Source organism: Oncorhynchus nerka, linkage group LG15, assembly GCF_034236695.1.
Source record: "Oncorhynchus nerka isolate Pitt River linkage group LG15, Oner_Uvic_2.0, whole genome shotgun sequence".
Lineage (NCBI taxonomy): Eukaryota > Metazoa > Chordata > Actinopteri > Salmoniformes > Salmonidae > Oncorhynchus > Oncorhynchus nerka.
Window position 1 is genome coordinate 80,714,747 of NC_088410.1, and position 19,950 is coordinate 80,734,696.

The window sequence follows — 19,950 nt, forward strand, 5'->3', positions numbered from 1 at the left end:
GCAGTCTCTCTAAACAAGAAACCAGTGATTCTGAACAGGATATTGTGTTTTGTAAGGCACCTGTGACAATTGCGTTGTTAGAACAACTTATGGTAGACACTACACAATGTATGGCAGTTCCCTAGATTGTTCCAAATATCTTTAGTGCTGCTGGGGTTGTGCTAGTGAGAACAGTTATGGTAACACTAGATTTCACTGGGAATATCATTTGTATTTCCAATGCCTACTTTTGTTCGTCAATATTGTGCCATAAAATCACAGGTTTGTGGTATCAAAATGCTACAAGTTTCCCTTAATTTAAATGAGTGATTTTATGTAAACCTATTTGTAAATTAATATTGTGGCACCATAATGGTCCACAAAACCACGATAGCCCAGTTAAGGTCACATTTCTAGATCACAGAACGCATTCACTCTTTGCTGAGGGGTACTGAGTTTCTATTTTGTGAGTTCGAACGCCATGCAGTGGTGGCTCAGTTTGCAACATTGTTATTTGCAGTAAGATCATGTTTTACTTCTCTGGGGTTATGCTCAGGCTAAGGGAAAAAGGTGATTGAATTTTTTAAAAAATGATATTGATAGGCATTTTATATTTTCAAATACGGTTATACATTAAAATATGAATAATATATGAATAATGACAACTCCATTTGATAAAACCCAATAGTACATACAGTACCCCACAATTCCACCTCAGTGTTGTACTTCTATAGCTGTAGCTTTCTTCCATTGAGTGAGGCTACCATTGCCCCCTGTGGGAGATTTATTGAAACTGTACAGTAAAACAGAACTACTTACTGGGTAAGCTAACCATTCTGTAGTGTGGAGACTAGAGTGTGGCACATTACGTGCCCTGTGGCGATGTCTCCACTACAGTATCATAGTGAGACGCATCTTGCAGAAAACCCTATCCAGGCCTGTTTAGAATGGAGAAACAAACAGTTTAACACACCACACGCAACAGTTTATGAAAAAAACAATAGTTTATTTTTTGACAAGAGATCTTATGCAATAATCACAAGTAAACATATGCATCTAAAAGAAATTGCATTTGAAACAAGAGGATGCTATTCTGGGGATTTTTAAAATGTATTTAACAAGGCAGGTCAGTTAAGAACAAATTCCTATTTAAAATAACGACATAGGAACAGTGAGTTAACTGCCTTGTTCAGGTAGCAGAACGACAGATGTTTCTTGTCAGCTCGGGGATTCGCTCTAGCAACCTTTAGGTTACTGGCCCAATGCTCTAACCACTAGGCTTCCTGCCGCCCCAAGTGGGAAACAACTTCTAAATATTCAATACAATGCTGTATTACAATATTCAGACAGTAAGTAAAACAAGAAATGTTCAAGTGTGAAAGACGGATAAAATTTGGATTTGTGTAATGTGCAACAGAGTCAAATGGCTGACATTTCACAGATGCTAGTAATGATATGTTTCAGTCAGCAGATACCCTTCCTTACACAAAATTATAAACCAGAAAAAAATGAAATGTCTCAACACAAAATTACTAAACACAGACAGGGGGTTTCATGAGCCAAATGAAGTCTCGATACACCAAAACAAATTCTCATCAAACTAGCAGCTATGCCCATTCATGCCCAAAGCTTGGAGCAGGCCCTCAAGTAAGAGGTCCAAGTTATTTTTTACCCGACTGGTAAACCTATTCAGGTTGCTCCTCTATATTGCCCCAGACGGGCTGGTCACTAGTGTCAGAGGTGCAACTTACACACATGAATCAGTCAGGGATGGAAAGGTCACAGGTCACTCCAGAAAACTGTTAAGCGTAGGGCAGGTGGAGCTCTTGGGAGGAGCTGGTCGGGAACCTTTTTTTTATTTTTTTCCTCTTGGCCTTCATGAGCGGGCGACTCTCTGACGAAAGAGACTGGTGTGGGGGGGCTGAATTAAGGAAAGTGGTATTCCATAACAAATGGCATTCACGTGTTCCTCCACTATGGTTTCTTATGAGATTAGTTACAGCAAATGTATAACGACATATATTTGTCAATAGACATCAGAGGATAAAATACACAGTCACAATATTTACTTCAATACCCATATCAATAAAAATACCTGTCAGTACACCTGAATTGTATGGTTTGAGAAAAGGATACAGGCTGGAAGAATTTGGTTCTTCCCCAAGTCCACCGTAACCACGACATTGTCATATCGTTGACAAGAACAAGACAGGGAGGCAGGTTAAACCTACAGCTCCAAGTTTAATCCTCTTGGGGTCCAGCATGCTGCCGAATGTTCTCTTCCTGAACAGTTTGGTGTTACGGAAGGAGGTATCCATGGGCGCCTCCTCTCTGGCCTGAGAAGGTTATGGCATGCTTATGCTTATGGCATGCCGTGCACACTAATGTACAACACATCTTGCTCTAAAATGTAACATAACATTAGTAATTTTGCAAATTATCCTAACCAACAGAAAAGTCTGTTAATGTGTTAAGTGAACCCTTGGAAGTGGTAAAATACCTTACTTCCAAACGAGGCTTTGTCTTGGTGTTTGGTCAGTGAGGACGACAACCTGAGAAACAAAACAAGATAATTATGATCAATACTTCATCATAACTGTTCATTAAAAAATAAGCGTCAGAAGAATAAGTTCCTCATCAATGACACACTGTAGAGGGAGACTCACACGGCTGGGTCCAGATGCATCTTCTTGGATGGGACCTGTGACAACCTTTTATACACCGGGTCAGGGGTGATGATGTCAAAGGTCATGTTGAGGGCAATGTCCTCACTGTTGGGAGGCTGGTGGAGATGGGGCAGTTTCAGCTCCACTGGGGCAGGGCTGAAAGACAAGGGGGAAATAACCCATCAGTGACTGACACCAGATCTACCAAGAAGGTATCTTTACAGTGCATTCGGAAAGTATTCAGACCCCTTGACTTTTTCCACATTTAGTTATTTTAGAATAAGGTTGTAACATGTATTAAATTGTTTTTTTTCCTAATCTACACACAATAACCCATAACGACAAAGCAAAAACAGGGTTAGGAAAACTAAAATATTACATTTACATAAGTATTCAGACCCTTTACTCAGTACTTTGTTGAAGCACCTTTGACAGAGATTACAGCCTCGAGTCTTCTTGGGTATTACACTACAAGCTTGGCACACCTGTATTTGGGGAGTTCCTCCCATTCTTCTCCGAAGCTCCTCTCAAGCGCTGTCAGGTTGGATGGGGAGAGTCGCTTCACAGCTATTTAGAGGTCTCTCCAGAGATGTTCGATCAGGTTCAAGTCTGGGCTCTGGCTGGGCCACTCAGAGACTTGTCCCGAAGCCACTCCTGCGTTGTCTTGGCTGTGTGCTTAGGGTTGTTATCCTGTTGGAGGGTTAACCTTCACCCCACTCTGAGGTCCTGAGCAGGTTTTCATCAACGATCTCTGTACTTTGCTCCGTTTATCTTTCCCTCAATCCTGACTAGTCTCCCAGTGCCACTGAAAAACATCCCCACAGCATGATGCTGCCACCATGTTTCAGTTCTAGGAAGAGTATTGGTGGTTCCAAACTTTTTCTGTTCAAGAATGATGGAGGCCACTGTTCTTGGCGACCTTCAATGGTGCAAAAATGTTTTGGTTCCCTTCCTCAGATCTATGCTGATGTAACCGATGTGAAATGGCTAGCTAGTTAGCAGTGGTGAGCGCTAATAGCATTTTAATTGGTGACGTCACTTGCTCTGAGACCTTGAAGTAGTTGTTCCCCTTGCTGTGCAAGGGCCGCGGCTTTTGTGGAGCGATGGGTAATGATGCTTGGAGGGTAGCTGTTGTCGATGTGTGCAGAGGGTCCCTGGTTCGAGCCCAGGTAGGGGCGAGGAGAGGGACGGAAGCAATACTGTTACACCGACACAATTCTGTCTCTGAGCTCTACGGACAATTCCTTGAACCTGGCTTGGTTTTTGCTCTAACATGCACTGTCAACTGTGAGACCTTATATAGACAGGTGTGTGCATTTCCAAATCATGTCCAATCAATTGGATTTACCACAGGTGCTCCAATCAAGTTGTAGAACCGTCTCAAGGATGATCAATGGAAACAGGATGCACCTGCACTCAATTTCAAGTCTTATAGCAAACAGTCTGAACATTTATGTAAATAAGTTATTTCTGTTTTTTTGGGGGGGATTATAAATTTGCAATAATAAAAATAAAAGTTTTCGCTTTGTCATTATGGGGTATAATTTGTCAAAATGTTTTATTTCATCAATTTTAGAATAAGGCTGTAACATCTTTTTTTGTGTGTAAAAAGTCAAGTGGTCTGAATACTTTCCGAATGCACTGTATACTAAGTAACGAGTTGTGTAGAGAATCGATTGGTGAAGTGACAAACCTCTTGAAGACTAATCGGCTCAAAGCTTCGTTAGTGTGGGTTAGTGTGCTCAGGGTCTTTTGAACAATCACAACTTTTTTTCTTCAGACTAACATAATATTAAAAAGACAAAGTAGTGAGTAGTAAACCAAATCTGTATTTTTATTATACAAATGAAACAAAGCTTTGCAAATTATATAGTGCTTATAATTTCAAGAAGAGGGGCTTCTTACGGTAATCTCTGTCTGCGTTGGTCAAATCATTTTGGACAGCTTTCATGTCATCCTTGGTCATGTTCAACTCCATTGTGGCTTTATGCAACTACAGAGATATGAGAGACGGTCAGTCTGAGATCGGAAGTAGAGACACAACCGACATTATCCCACAAAAATGTAAATTAATGCGTTTTGTTTACATGCATTACCTTGTTGTTTGAAGCAAACACGTCCCTTTTGAGCTTTTCACACATTTAGTTTGAAGATCTGAGGCTCCCTTTTAGCTTGTCATACTCTCTGCCAAGGATAATAGGATTACTTAATAAATATACTTACACAACACTGATGCCCCTGACAATGTATAGTAAAACAGTAACACACAGCAGCTATGAGTTTGATGTTCCTTACTTCTTGAGAGAAATGCAGCAGATGGAAAGCTGCTCCACATGCAGCCTGGCCAACACCCATGTCAGTGATCATGGACTCCTCAGTTCTCTGATTCTGCAACACCACATCCAGACTGGGAAGCACACACACACACACACACACACACACACAAGATATACAAGCCAGAAAAGTATGGTTAATGTTGGCACGATAGTGTGCCAATTACTATTGTGTGAGTGTGCTGCGGGCTACCTCTCATGTGTTTTCATTTTTGGTCCGGAGTCATCGGGCCTCCTCCTTGGCAGCCTGGGTCTCACATTGCTGGTTCTCCAGGTATTTCATCCTTTTCGGACAGGTTAAAAAAAATACAAAAAATACACATCAGAGACATGTCAGGTAGACACGAGAGTGTAAATACATTTAGCTTTGTGTTTGACAACTTGGCATCCTACCCTGTGAGCTGAGCATCTCTTTCTCTTCAATCTCCTTCCTCACAATGTCCAGGTCTTTCTTCTGCCTGTTCACAGCCTCCTTCAAGCCCTCTACTATCTTCAGTCTGTCTCTGAGAATAAAAATACAAGTAAATGTTTTAGCCGCACCAAATGCAAAATAGCTGCACCATCATAATGACACATGGTCTATCAAAGCAAGCATCAGTTTTATTCACTGGCCTCTAACCTTTGGTATTTAAAACAGCTTTCATTCCATTGAGCTCATTCTGCAGAAGTAATAAACAAAACACTGAATAAACTCCAAATCATACAATAATATTAACCCCAATCCACATGCCATGAGTGACACTGACAATAGGCTATTCATGAGTAAATAGTGTTTCCTCCTGGTATAGGCATACCTGCAAACTCTCTGGGTCAGCACAGGATCCCTCTTCTTCACCATGAATGTCAAAGAACAACCTGTTGATGTGTCTGATGCTAACCTGAGGGTAGAGTACAGATAAAGATAAACATGCAGAAGAAGAATTTGTAGAGTCATTTTGAGATGAATGGGATTGATGTAATGCATGCAGATTTAAACACCAGTGTTCAGAAGGGGACACAAGTATAGTGAGTCCTACCTGGGGCGGTAGGTAGCCTAATGGTTAGAGCATTGAGCGAGTAACCGAAAAGGTTGCTAGATCAAATCCCTATTGTTCTGCCCCTGAACAAGGCAGTTAACCCACTGTTCCTAGGCTGTCATTGTAAATAATTTGTTCTTATCTGACTTGCCTAGTTAACTTCATTAGCATACTGGTTTTTGTCCAGAATTTCGGATGACTGATGTGCCCAAAGTAAACTGCCTGTTACTCAGGCCCAGAAGCTAGGATATGCATATACTTGGTAGCATTGGATAGAAAACACTCTGACGTTTTTAAAACTGTTGAAATAATGCCTGAGTATAACAGAACTGATATGGCATGCAAAAACCAGAGGGAAATCCATCCGGAATAATTAGTTTTTGAGGTCACAGGCCATTTCAGTGCTTGTCTATGTGAAATACAAATAGATAGGACCCAGATTGCAGTTCCTATGGCTTCCACTTGATGGTCTTGGAGTGTGAATGAGGTGCGCGCTCTTTGTTATTTATCTTCCCTATTGAACATACTATTCTCCTTCTTAAATATGATTGTTTATTTAGATATTAGAGTACCTGAGGATTACTTAGAAACATCGTTTGACTTGTTTGGACGAACTTTACTAGTAACTTTTTGGATTCATTTGTATGCATGTTGAAAGAGTGAATTACTGAGATCGTTGGCGCCAACTAAACAGACTTTTTTTGGATATAAAGAAGGACTTTATCGAACAAAACGATAATTCATTGTGTAGCTGGGACCCTTGGGATTGCAAACAGTGGAAGATCTTCAAAGGTAAGTGATTTATTTAATCGACATTTGTGATTTTGTGATGCCTGTGCTGGTTGAAAAAGTATTTTGGTGTGGGGCACTGTCCTCAGATAATCGCATGGTATGCTTTTGCCTTAAAGCATTTTTGAAATCTGACAACACGGTTGGATTAACAAGACATTAAGCTTTTCAATTATGTATGACACTTGCATTTTCATGAATGTTAAATATTACAATTTTTGTATTTGGAATTTCGGGCTCTGCAATTTCACCGGATGTTGTCGTAGGTGTTCCGCTAGCAGTTTATGTGCCAAAAGAGGTTATATAAAAGGTAAAATACCTGTTTTCTACATTGTGGACAGGCACTCCTCTCAGTAGAGCCCAGGACACAGCCACACCTTGTGTTGAATGTGCCACCACAGATCTCAGCACTGGCCTGCCGGTCAGACAGTATGCTGTCGTAACCGTGTCCACCATCCAGTGAGACAAAGAGCTGGTCTGTTGTTCTCACTGACCGTGTCCGCTCCACATAGGCAGACAGCATGTCGGCGGGAGGCCCAGACTCCCCTGCCACTATTACACCTTTATTTAACCAGGTAGGCCAGTTGAGAACAAGTTCTCATTTACAACTGCGACCTGGCCAAGATAAGATAAAGTAAAGCAGCACGACAAAACACAGAGTTACACATGGGATAAACAAACGTACAGCCAATAACACAATAGTAAAATCTGTATACAGTGTGTGCAAATTAAGTAAGGAGGTAAGGCAATAAATAGGCCAATGGTGGAGAAGTAATTACAATTTAGCAATTTACACTGGAGTGATATACGTGCAGATGAGGATGTGCAAGTAGAAATACTGATGTGCAAAAGAGCAGAAACAAAAATGGGGAGGAGGTAGGTAGTTGGTTGGATGGGCTATGTAGAGCTGCAGTGATCTTGAAGCTGCTCAGACAACTGATGCTTGAAGTTAGAGAGGGAGAAAAAAAGACTCCAACTTCAGCAATTTTTGCAATTCGTTCCAGTCATTGGCAGCAGAGAACTGGAAGGAAAGGCGGCCAAACAAGGTGTTGACTTTGGGGATGACCAGTGAAATATACCTGGTGGAGCGAGTGCTATGGGTGGGTGTTGCTATGGTGACCAGTGAGCTGAAATAAGGTGGAGCTATACCTAACAAAAACGTATAGATGACCTGGAGCCAGTGGGTTTGGCAACGAATATGTAACGAGGACCAGCCAACGAGAGCACACAGGTCGCAGTGGTGGGAAGAATATGGGGCTTTGGTGACAAAATGGATGGCACTGTGATAGACTGCATCCAGTTTGCTGAGTAGATTGTTGGAGGATAATTTGTAAATGACATCGCCGAAATCAAGGATCGGTAGGATAGTCAGTTTTACAAGGGTAAGTTTGGCAGCATGAGTGAAGTAGGCTTTGTTGCGAAATAGGAAGACGATTCTAGATTTAATTTTGGATTGGAGATGCTTACTGGGAGTCTGGAAGGACTTTGAAAAAACTAGCCTTTGCTTTCCTAACGGACTGTGTGTATTGGTTCCGGACTTCCCTGAAAAGTTGTATATCGCGGGGACTATTCGATGCTAGTACAGTACACCACAGGGTGTTTTTGTGCTGGTCAAGGGCAGTCAAGTCTGGGGTGAACCAAGGGCTATATCTGTTCTTAGTTCTAAATTTTTTGAAAGGGGCATGCTTATTTAAGATGGTGAGGAAAGCACTTTTAAAGAACAACCAGGCATCCTCTACTGACGGGATGAGGTCAATATCCTTCCCGGATACCCGGGCCAGGTCGATTAGAAAGGCCTGCTCGCAGAAGTGTTTTAGGGAGCGTTTGACAGTGTTGAGAGGTGGTCGTTTGACCGCGGACACATACGCAGGCAATGAGGCAGTGATCGCTGAGATCCTGGTTGAAGACAACAGAGGTGTATTTAGAGAGCAAGTTGGTCAGGATGATATCTATGAGGGTGTCCATGGTTACGGATTTAGGGTTGTACCTGGTAGGTTCCTTGATAATTTGTGATTGAGGGCATCTATCTAAAATTGTAGAATGGCGTGTGTGTTAAGCATATCCCAATTTAGGTAACCTAGCAGTACAAACTCTGACGATAGGTGGGGGGAGGCAATCAATTCACATATGGTGTCCAGGGCACAGCTGGGAGCTGAGGGGGGTCTATAACAAGAGGTAACAGTGAGGGACTTATTTCTGGAGAGATGGATCTTTAAAAGTAGAAGCTCAAACTGTTTGGGCATAGACGAAAGTACCTATTGAGGTTGCGGAGGGTCCAGAATCGGTCGAAACCCTCAGTTTCTTTTTTGGACCACAACATAAGTGGAGTAGAACCCACCTAGCCGTTCTGATGTCTCAATCCTGCGGATGACACCCTTGTCCAGGATGGAGGAATTATTCAGGGGGGTCGGCCACTGTGGTGACACCAAGGACCCTGATGAACGGAGGCCGGCACTGTAATTGGAGTCAGTACCCCTCGATCATCGAGGACAACACCCATGGGGACTCTAGACACTCCACCCACTTTGCCCTTTGAGACCGGGACAAGCGGCCAAGGCCAAGGAAGGGTGTGTCAGGGGACCTGCCGGGGCCTGCCTCTCCTCTGGCGCCCCAAGCGCATGGGTCCCTCAGGCACATCTCTATGGTGGTGACTGTTGACACCATCACACCTGTCAAAGGGAAGTTAGAAGCTCAGCCAACCCAACAAGTCCACGAAGTAGGGGTCCGAAGCCCTGGAAGAACTTATGTTGTGACCTGCTTGGAGGAATAGGAACCCGTTGAGGGATATGGCAGAGGGATACTCAGCAGAGATCAGGACAGATGGAGAGTCCTCACTGTCCACCAGTTGATGACCAGTGCAGTGACTACCCAAGTGAGTAGGCCTCTCATAGCCTCTCGAGCCGCTGAAGCTCAGCTGGCGGCCTCTGATGGCCTGTCAGCCCCTCTTACATAGTGAAGAGTGCCAGCATCGTCCCCCAGGAACAGCCTATCACTGGCCAACAGGGAACAGCTGTCGTTGCCATCGAAGCTATCAACCTCCTGACACAGGGCATGCGCCCTCTGTTCAAGGTGGTCCCAGCAGTCCAACTCATGCCCCCGTCCAGGACTGGAAGCAGATGGGCTCTGCCTGCGGTGGCTCTGGCCACACTTCCTTGGAGGGGTACTGGGCCCAGTAGAGGGACTAACAACTCACTGCCGCACCACTCCTGAGGGAGGGAGCGCGTCCTCAGCCTGAACCCCAGCCTGGCCGACCCACTTGCGCATGGCTTCCAATCACGCCAGGCGCAGGTGTGCTAAGAACACCACACAAAACAGCTATCCAGTATGGCCCAAACCCAGGCAGTGCATACACGAGGTATGTAGATCCCCAGGGGGATGCCACCATCACACCTGTCACAAAGGGAAGCCATAAGCTCAGTCAAGTCAACAAGGCCACGGAGCAGTGTTCTGACGCCCTGGGAGAGCTATGTTGTGACCCGCTTGGAGGAATAGGAACCCGGTGAGGGATAAATGACCTAGTACCTCTGAAAACACAGGGAAAACCCCCTGTGGGAAAAACAGGCAGACAAAAAAAACAGCAACCAGATAAAGTATTTGATTTTTGTTTTACTTTTGTTTTAAAGTGTTTTTTTTTGTTTTACTTCAACTGCGATTTTACCTAGCAGGTTTGAGTAAAAGTAAAAGTATCTGGCCCTTGTGTGTATGTAGTCATCAAAAGGGTACGTTCAGATATCTTTTTTTTGTTGGTTTCTTTGTCTGAGCTATGCCGTGAAATTAATTAGTCAGAGCTAGACCATCCCATACTTTCTATATTGAAATATTGTTAACCACCACAAAACTAGCGAGTTAGGCACACTAAAAATTGTAAACGTACAAAATATGAACGAATCTACGCAGCATTATGCAAACTCTCGTAAAATGAAAATAGACGCATTCGGGAACGTACCCAATGCACTCAAAATGGTGAGAAATTACTTCATTCCCCATAATTCAATAATAAAGGCACTGTACTTCCGTCAGGAAGATACGCGCCCGCTAGAGGTGGTATTATTCTACACACAGAGTCAAACAACAGTTTACGATAACGTTACAACAGTTAACATGCATTTACATTCTTCTCGAAGAAATTAAAGGTAGCTATGATTTGAAAATAATTTGTGTACACAGGAAAATGCAATAGCTAGCTAACTATCCTATTTACCTGCAGAACTAGCTAGCTATGCTAACAAACTAACGTTAGCTAGCTAGATAGCTAAGTGTTGTCTCAGCAAGAACAGCTCGAAGATCCGCTCAAGTTGTCGACTGTTGTACCAATCGTCTTTCCCTCTCATCTTGAACATGACATGTATACATAGTCACAGAAAAACACAGTCAGTGTACTCAACTTGGAGTCAATGTGTACAACAACACGAGACTAGGCCGATGCGAATACTGAAACGCACTGTTTCAGATGTTGACAGACTTGGTATCTACTATCCCGTGTTACAGGTGGTTGTCCCTGTAGTAACTTATGCAGCAGTGATGGCTGTATATGTCCACAACAAGGGTATACCGTGGGAGGTCCAGCAGAATGGCACTCTGGCACCAGTGGACCGTCTCCGCAACGAGAGGTCTGAAAGCCCCACTCCAGGCCTGGTGGTGGGCACAGAACCAGGTGGGCATGGCTACTCTAATAATGGCATCACTTTCCAGTGACCGATATCCACTTGTAGCCTACTTACTGTAGATGTCATCTTACTACAGACTAGCTCCCCTGTCTGAATTAAACATCCAGTCATAGTTCTGAACAATGCCACTTTATGGTGACAGAAAATGTATATTTCTCTAATTGAAATATGTGTCCACTTGAACAGAGGATAAAATGGGCTGCTTATAATATTGCACTTGGCCAACTATGGACCTAATTTTTATTATTATTTTACTTAATTGGAAATAGTTTCAAATAAATACTTTACATGCCACATGTTCTATTGATTGGACTAACAGCTCTTGCAGTGCCACAATTTCACGAGCACAACGGCAGCATGAAATAACTGTTGAATCTACCATTAACTCAATTTCATCATGTGACGTTTTCCAAGAAACCGCTTTGACACATTTTGAACCATGCAACCTCTGTGAACAGACCTTCAGTGTGTGTTGGCTGGATAAGAGGGAGAAGGAATGTCGCTGCACAAGAGCTCACATGTATCCTTTCTCATCCACATATCATGCTTCCTGGATTTAGAATAAGTGGTCTTTGAAATAAGTGGTAGGTTTTGCTTGTCTTATTTGTTTTGTTTCAGACTGAGAGTATGTTGGATTATGATTGATATGGTACGTTTGTTTATTTGCCTTTCCTGAAGGTCATGATACAGATTTGTTTTGGGGAAGGAAATGCAGCACTCTATTCTTCAGGAGTGATTCATGCTGCTGGCTTTGTTGATTAATAACACCAGCATTACTGAGAAAATAGGACCACAATGAGTTTAAAAAATACTTTGGCAGTGCATGGCCAATTAATCTATTAAGTCTCGGGCCCTGTAAAGGAACATTTCAAAGGCCTGCCTCTTGGCATCGACGTAATTTCCTGTCCTAGAGATGAAATGCACGTTGAGGTTCCACCTCTGAAAAATAAGGCTGCTTATTCGTATTCATGAATTGGGTGTGGGAATTTCCACGTTGATTTGGTAAATGTTAACAAATGGGGCACTGACAGCTGTCAGTGTAGCTAGCGAGCAGGTTAACCTTATCTAGCTAGCTAATGTTATCTGTTTTTACTACACCTTATTCAAAAGATTAGCCATTTGGCTCTATGGCTGGTTCTGGAGCTGGATTTGTGATGAGCATTGATTTTGGGAAAACTTTGCCACAGATGGAAACATCTTTGACTTCGCCATGTATTGTTATCTCCAAAATGTTGGCATCTTCCATAAATTGCGCCTGCAAATCCGCCATAGAAATAGTTTAAAAAAATAAGAAGAAGCATCCATTGTGATGTGTGCCTGCCTGGATACAGAGCTGTTTTAGTGAAGTGATAGGACTAATTGCTCCCTAGTGATAACGTTTACATGTACAGATAAGTCTTACTAAATAAAAAGCACCCAAGATGGATAAAAAAAGTGGATGTGCATAAACACAAGTTTGCAGCCCTTATTTTTATTTGTTCCATGGCTCAGGCGGCCAAGTGGACACAAGCCTGTTTGACTCATCTCAGTCATTAAGAGGAATAACTTTGCAGCTGCTGTTTCTATTTAATTAACAATGCCATGCTAGTAGGTGGTAACATTAAAATAAAACCCAGCCCTGAAATGAAACGTAGGCTGAATAGAATTTGTATGTCATATCATAGGAAAAAACATTCACACAGATTTGCAAGAAGTAGGCAGTTTGGATTTGTCACTTCAAGCCCGAGTACGTCATACTTTGACTAAAACCATGATTTATCGACTTTAAATTGTTGTGAAACATCTTGGGTAAGCACTGGCCATTGTCTTTCAGTACGAAAACATTTATTTCTACTGATGTGGGCATTTAACAGGGGTACATTCTTTTTTCAAATCCAACTTTATTTATATAGCATATTTCAGACACGGATGCAACCCAATACACTTTACTGGGAAATGTATAAAAACAATAAAAAGAGCACGAGACAGACAATCTGTAGATAACAGTCATGGGAGTTCAAACAGTAAAAGCAGATGACAAGAGGACTGTAGAGACTAATCCATGTTTAAAACCAAAAGCTGAAATGTTTTTTATATAAAAATATAAATGATTAGCTAAAATAACAAAGACTAAGAGCACCCAGGGAAAAGCAAAGCTGAAAATATATATTTTTGTACACAATTTCGGCCCCCCTCAGATTCTCTCGCATGCTGTTTTTATATATTTCCAGGGGAGAACTTAAATCCTAGTCTGACCTGGGTAAGGCTTGGGAACTCTTACTGCAGATGGAAGTGTCATCTAGATTAGATTATTATCTAAATAGGATATGACTTGCTGTCCAGGAAACATTCGTACATCATTCAATGAAAGATGGCCTCCCTCTTTTTCCCATTCCCCTTAGGCACTCACATCAAAGTGCTGTTCTCCTGGAGGCTATCATAATGCACACCACTTATGACCTATGTCTGGAATGGCTGTTAGTGTTGTAGTCATAGCACAGTTGAAGCAGTTCAGTTCTCTGTCCTTCCAAAAACATCCATAAACTGATTTCAATTTTACTTTATTACGCTTGTATTCATTTAATATTTTTGCCTGCTAGATGTCACTGTTTCATCAATTGATATTATAATATTTTATATTATACCCAGTGTTTGCTGTCAGGACAGTCAGTTAAGCCATACATTTCCCCCCTGTATTCAGATGTTGATGAGGATGGGTTTATGTACAGAATCACTGTATTAAAAACATGATCTCATCTCCACAGGTGCTGGCCAGGAGAGTGCCATGTTTGTTCATGCACAGTCCTTTGAGGACCTGACTGCTGACAGTGAGCCGACTACTGAGCCAGAACCTGAAGGAGAGACTGTGCTTGGAGAGTCAGCAGAGGAGGAGGCTCTATGTCTGGGGGCTGAGCAGGTGACCCAGGAGGAACAGCAGCCGGAGGTAGAGGAGGAGCGCCCAGAGAACAGGAGTAAGGAAGAGGATGTGTGCAGTGAGGTCTGGCGTAGCCACAGGAAGCATGTGTTTGTACTGAGCGAGGCAGGCAAGCCCATCTACACCCGCTACGGCACAGAGGAAGCCCTCTCCAGCACCATGGGGGTCATGATGGCACTGGTCTCTGTCGTGGAGGCAGATAAGAATATCATCCGCTCCATTCACGCAGGTAAGTAGAAGATGTAGGGAGTATCTCTGTGGAGGGGCAAATTAGTTAGAGTAGCCTTGCAGTTTTTTGTCAATGAAACACGGTGAACAACTATGAAGTAGGCTACATAATTGAAAGCTCTGTCGGTAGTTCTGTCAGTAAGACATGTCATATTGCAAGAAAGGCTGCACCTATCTACTAGTACTGTAGATGTTTCATTGCCCTCTCATTCAAATCTTCTGTTCAAGACGGTTACAAAGTGGTGTTCCTTCGCAAAACTCCTCTGGTCCTGGTGGGTGTATCCCGGACCTGTCAGTCAGACAGAGAGCTGACGCGTGAGTTGCAATACATCTACTACCAGATTGTCAGCCTGCTCACCCTCACCCAGCTCAACCACATCTTCCAGCATAAGCAGAACTACGACCTGCGCCGCCTACTGGCAGGCTCCGAGCACCTCACTGACAACCTGCTGCGTCTGCTGGACCGCGACCCGGGCCTGCTCCTCAGTGCTGTCACCTGCCTCCCCCTGGCCAGCTCCACCCGCGACCTGGTCTCCTCCAGCCTTCAGGCCGCCAAGGCCAAGAGCTTGGTCTTCTCCATCCTCTTGGCTGGCGACCGTCTGGTCACCCTGGTGCGCAAGAAGGACCAGTACCTGCACCACATGGACCTGCACCTGCTCTTCAACCTGGTGGGCTCCTCATCATCTTTCCGCGAGGGCGAAGGCTGGACGCCCATCTGCCTCCCTAAATTCAACACTGCTGGCTTCTTCCATGCCCACATCTCCTACCTGGAGCCTGCCTCTGACCTCTGCCTCATCCTGGTGTCCACCGACCGGGAAGACTTCTTTAACCTGTCTGATTGCAAGCGCCGCTTCCTGGAGCGGCTGAGCCGACGCACTGCCTACCAGTCCCTGAAGGAGGCACTGAAGTGCCCCAGCTACTCTGTCACCCAAGTCAGCATCCCAGAGCTCAGGCACTTTCTGTACAAGTCCAAGAGCTCAGGGCTCTACACTAGGTGAGTATGGATCATCAGACACATGATGGCACACATGATCTCCTATCCTGACTTACCACCAATTTAACCATTCTGTTTCTGTGTTCTCCATCAGCCCTGAGCTGCCCTTGCCATACCAATCTTTAGAGGACCAGGAGAGGCTGATGGGATTGTACCAGTACCTCCACAGCCGCTTGCACCAACCGACACGTCCCCTGCGCTCCATCTACCGCTGTGGAGAGACTGAGAACTTGCTGGCCTGGGTAAGCATAGTGTTATACCAATCTATAGATTTGCATTGTTATTCATCTCATCTTATTGATACCATCTTGTAGATGTTACAATTCAGTCTTGCAGTGCATAATAAAGATATTGGTTCATAAGGATCTCTTCAGGGGGTATCTGTAGTACCATTGTTATTAATCTCTCCTCTAAATCCTCTTCCTCTACCCTACCTCTCCTTTAGGTGACCAGTGGCTTTGAGCTCTACCTCTGTTTCAGTCCTCTTGGGACCAAGGCCATGGCCGTGGCTGCTGTTAATAAGCTGCTGAAGTGGATCAGGAGGGAGGAGGACCGCCTCTTCATCCTTAGTCCCCTGACATACTGAGCCCCCATCTGAACTAGCTACAGTTCCAAGAAGCCCTGGCCCTCTAAACTCGCCTCATGACGTTGAAGTCTGATGGTCACCATTGGAGGCCATGGATATAATGCCAACAAACCATCATGCATCACTGTTGTGCATATGCAGTCTGTGTTTGCTCTTTGCAGACCCTTCAGTCTATGGTCCAATGAGGTCATCACAATGAGAGTACAGCTATGTTTTATCAAACATCATTTTTTTATTTTAATTGTTTGCTTCAACTAAGGTGATTGCCCTATGGGAATTGAGAGTTACGCAGCAGACATTTCAATTAATAACAATAACATCTGTGATGCTGTCCCTGTTGCTAAAAGATGATTATTTTAAACTCACTGTATGGAATCACTACCTGGACATGAGGAATGCTGTGTGTTGTTTTAGCAGTAACCTACAAATATAACCAATAGAGACTGACCATCTTGAAAAGGAACTACATTTGTTTTTATCTAACTCTAGTATGCGCCTGAGGGGCTGTTTTATGTTTACCAAGATGCTCTTGCTTGGTTAGGGGATGCATGTCAAGGGCAACGGTTAACTTTCTGGGGAAAGCACATTCCTGTGACTCAATAGAGTCAATATTGTCAATTGTCCCTTATAGTTAGCCCAATAATTGATGAAACCCCCAAAAAATTAATATCACTTAATGACTGTAATGCAGTTAGCCCCATGCGCTCTACTTAGGCACATATGCGCATACTTAAAAATATACTTATTAATTTCATTATTTTGTTTGTCTGCATACTGCAAGAGTAATGTGAAAATTCTACCATGATTACTGTTTTGTTTTTTCAAAAGATTGTTTTGAAAGTTTTTTTAATGATTATTTGTGTCTTCATTTTTTGCTTGGATTAATGTTTTGATCATGGATTTTCACAGTCAAAGATGATGTAATTGGAAAAGTATCTTTATTTTAAGATGGGAATCTCTGAGGTGTCTGTATTAATATGATTTTTGTTATCTCACAAATTATAAGTGTTTTATGGGTCCATCACATTTGATTAAGAAAAATACTGTAATTTTCACATTCACCTTGGCAGTCATCAAAGGTCTTCATGCCTTATCTAATTGCCTTCAGACTTGTGCTAAGCTAATGGGGTGTGATGGCTGGAGCTTGTTAGGGGTTTAGGGTATTGTAGCTGATTAGTTTACAGTGGTGGAAAAAGTACCCGATTGTCATACTTGAGTAAAAGTAAAGATGCCTTAATAGAAAATGACTCAAAAGTGAAAGTCACCCAGTAAAATCCTACTTGAGTAAAAGTCTAAAGGTATTTGGTTTTAAATATACTCACATATTAAAAGTAAATGTAATAGCTAAAATATACATAAGTATCAAAATTAAGTATAAATCATTTCATATATTATAAGCAAAAAAAGAAACTTTACTCTCACTGTCAACTGTGTTTATTTTCAGCAAACTTAACATGTGTAAATATTTGTATGAACATAAGATTCAACAACTGAGACATAAACTGAACAAGTTCCATAGATATGTGACTAACAGAAATGGAGTAATGTGTCCCTGAACAAAGGGGGTTGTCAAAATCAAAAGTAACAGTCAGTATCTGGAGGCCACCAACTCCATTAAGTAATGCAGTGCATCTCCTCATGGACTGCACCAGATTTGACAGTTCTTGCTGTGAGAAGTAACCCCACTCTTCCACCAAGGCACCTGAAAGTTCCCGGACCCTAGCCCTCACCCTCCGATCCAACAGGTCCCAGACGTGCTCAATGGGATTGAGATCCGGGCTCTTTGCTGGCCATGGCAGAACACTGACATTCCTGTCTTGCAGAAAATCACAGATAGAACGAGCAGTATGGCTGGTGGCATTGTCTGCTGGAGGGTCATGCCAGGATGAGCCTGCAGGAAGGGTACCACATGAGGGAGGAGGATGTCTTCCCTGTAACGCACAGCGTTGAGATTGCCTGCAATGACAAGCTCAGTCCGATGATGCTGTGACACACCGCCGCGGGTCATGACAGACCCTCCACCTCCAAATTGATCCCGCTCCAGAGTACAGGCCTCGGTGTAATGTTCATTCCTTCGATGATAAACGCGAATCCGACCATCACCCCTGGTGGGACAAAACCGCATCTCGTCAGTGAAGAGCACTTTTTGCCAGTCTTGTCTGGTCCAGCGGCAGTAGGTTTGTGCCCATAGACGATGTTGCCGGTGATGTCTGATGAGGACCTGCCTTACAACAGGCCTACAAGCCCTCAACCCAGCCTCTCTTAGCCTATTGAGGACAGTCTGAGCACTGATGAGGGATTGTGCGTTCCTGGTGTAACTCGGGCAGTTGTTGTTGCCATCCTGTACCTGTCACGCAGGTGAGATGTTCAGATGTACCGATCCTGTGCAGGTGTTGTTACACGTGGTCTGCCACTGCGAGGACGATCAGCTGTCCGTCCTGTCTCCCTGTAGTGCTGTCTTAGGCATCTCACAGTACTGACATTGCAATTTATTGCCCTGGCCACATTTGCAGTCCCCATGCCTCCTTGCAGCATGCCTAAGGCATGTCACGCAGATGAGCAGGAACCCTGGGCATCTTTCTTTTGGTGTTTTTCAGAGTCAGTAGAAAGGCCTCTAGTGTCCTAAGGTTTCATAACTGACCTTAATTGCCTACCATCTAAGATGTTAGTGTCTTAATGACCGTTCCACAGGTGCATGTTCATTAATTGTTTATGGTTCACTGAACAAGCATGGGAAACATTGTTTAAACCCTTTACAATGAAGATCTGTGAAGTTATTTGGATTTTTACGAATTACCTTTGAAAGACAGGGTCCTGAAAAAGGGGTGTTAATTTTGTTGCTGAGTTTATATAAGCAAACCAGATGGCACCATTTTCTTGTTTTGTTTAATTTATGGATATCCAACACTCGGATATTCAACATAATTTACAAACGAAGCATGTGTTTAGTGAGTCCACCAGATCAGAGGCAGTAGGGATGACAGGGATGTTCTCTTGGTTAGTGTGTGAATTAGTCCACTTTCCTGCATGCTAAGCATTTGAAATGTAATGAGTACTTTTGGATGTCAGGGAAAATGTATGGAGTAAAATGTACATTTATTTTTTCTTTAGGAATGTAGGGAAGTAAAAGTAAAATTGTCATAAATATATATACTAAAGTACAGATACCCCCCCCCCCCAAAAAATAATTTAATGTACATTACATTTACATTACATTTAAGTCATTTAGCAGACGCTCTTATCCAGAGCGACTTACAAATGGGTGCGTTCACCTTATGACATCCAAGTACTACTTAAGTACTTTACTCCACTGTGCCACATTTGTGCCACAGGTCTAGCTTGTAGATCTGCCAATATTTTACAAATGTTCCTAGCGATTAGTGATTTAATATTAGGATAAATAATACATGTGTTATGAAATGTAATGTGTAGGTGTTCATGTCTGAATACAACACATTGTGAGAATTTTGTCTGTAGGCTATCATAGGACAACTGACATCAGTAACTATTTAACCACATACAAGAGACAGATTGTTTTTACCCCCTCTTTGGTAAGATTTTATTGTAATTTGTTTTTTAATATTGTTTTTATTTCGTTACTTTCAACAATTGCACATGGACTACTCATTCATATATTTATGTTAAATCCCCCCCATTTTTTAAAATTTGTGAATAAATAAATAAGAAATACATTTTTGAAGTCAAGTGGCAAGCTTCATCAATTTCACTATCATTTTATGCACTTGGCAGATGCTACACTGTATTACTAGTGCGCGCC

At 42.8% G+C, this 19,950-nt stretch overlaps 1 protein-coding gene and 1 pseudogene across 3 annotated transcripts; one reads left to right on the top strand and one right to left on the bottom strand.

Moving 5' to 3' along the window:
* Positions 1 to 964: 964 nt before the first annotated feature.
* On the bottom strand, positions 965 to 7,306 carry LOC135559847 (E3 ubiquitin-protein ligase TRAIP-like; annotated as a pseudogene).
* A 3,479-nt stretch (positions 7,307 to 10,785) lies between these two features.
* On the top strand, positions 10,786 to 19,872 carry mon1a (MON1 secretory trafficking family member A). Of its 3 annotated transcripts, none has more exons than XM_029683753.2 (6): positions 10,786 to 10,916; positions 11,272 to 11,437; positions 14,195 to 14,593; positions 14,821 to 15,586; positions 15,681 to 15,828; positions 16,032 to 19,872. In XM_029683753.2, the coding sequence occupies exons 2-6, from the start codon at positions 11,305 to 11,307 to the stop codon at positions 16,170 to 16,172; spliced, it is 1,587 nt and encodes a 528-aa protein (XP_029539613.1). In that variant the 5' UTR covers positions 10,786 to 10,916; positions 11,272 to 11,304; the 3' UTR covers positions 16,173 to 19,872. The 3 variants fall into 3 exon arrangements, with proteins under 3 accessions (XP_029539613.1, XP_029539614.1, XP_029539616.1); XM_029683754.2 differs by lacking the exon at positions 10,786 to 10,916 and adding an exon at positions 11,865 to 12,034 and having other exon boundaries at positions 11,347 to 11,437; XM_029683756.2 differs by lacking the exon at positions 10,786 to 10,916 and adding an exon at positions 11,909 to 12,034 and having other exon boundaries at positions 11,376 to 11,437.
* Positions 19,873 to 19,950: the final 78 nt, after the last annotated feature.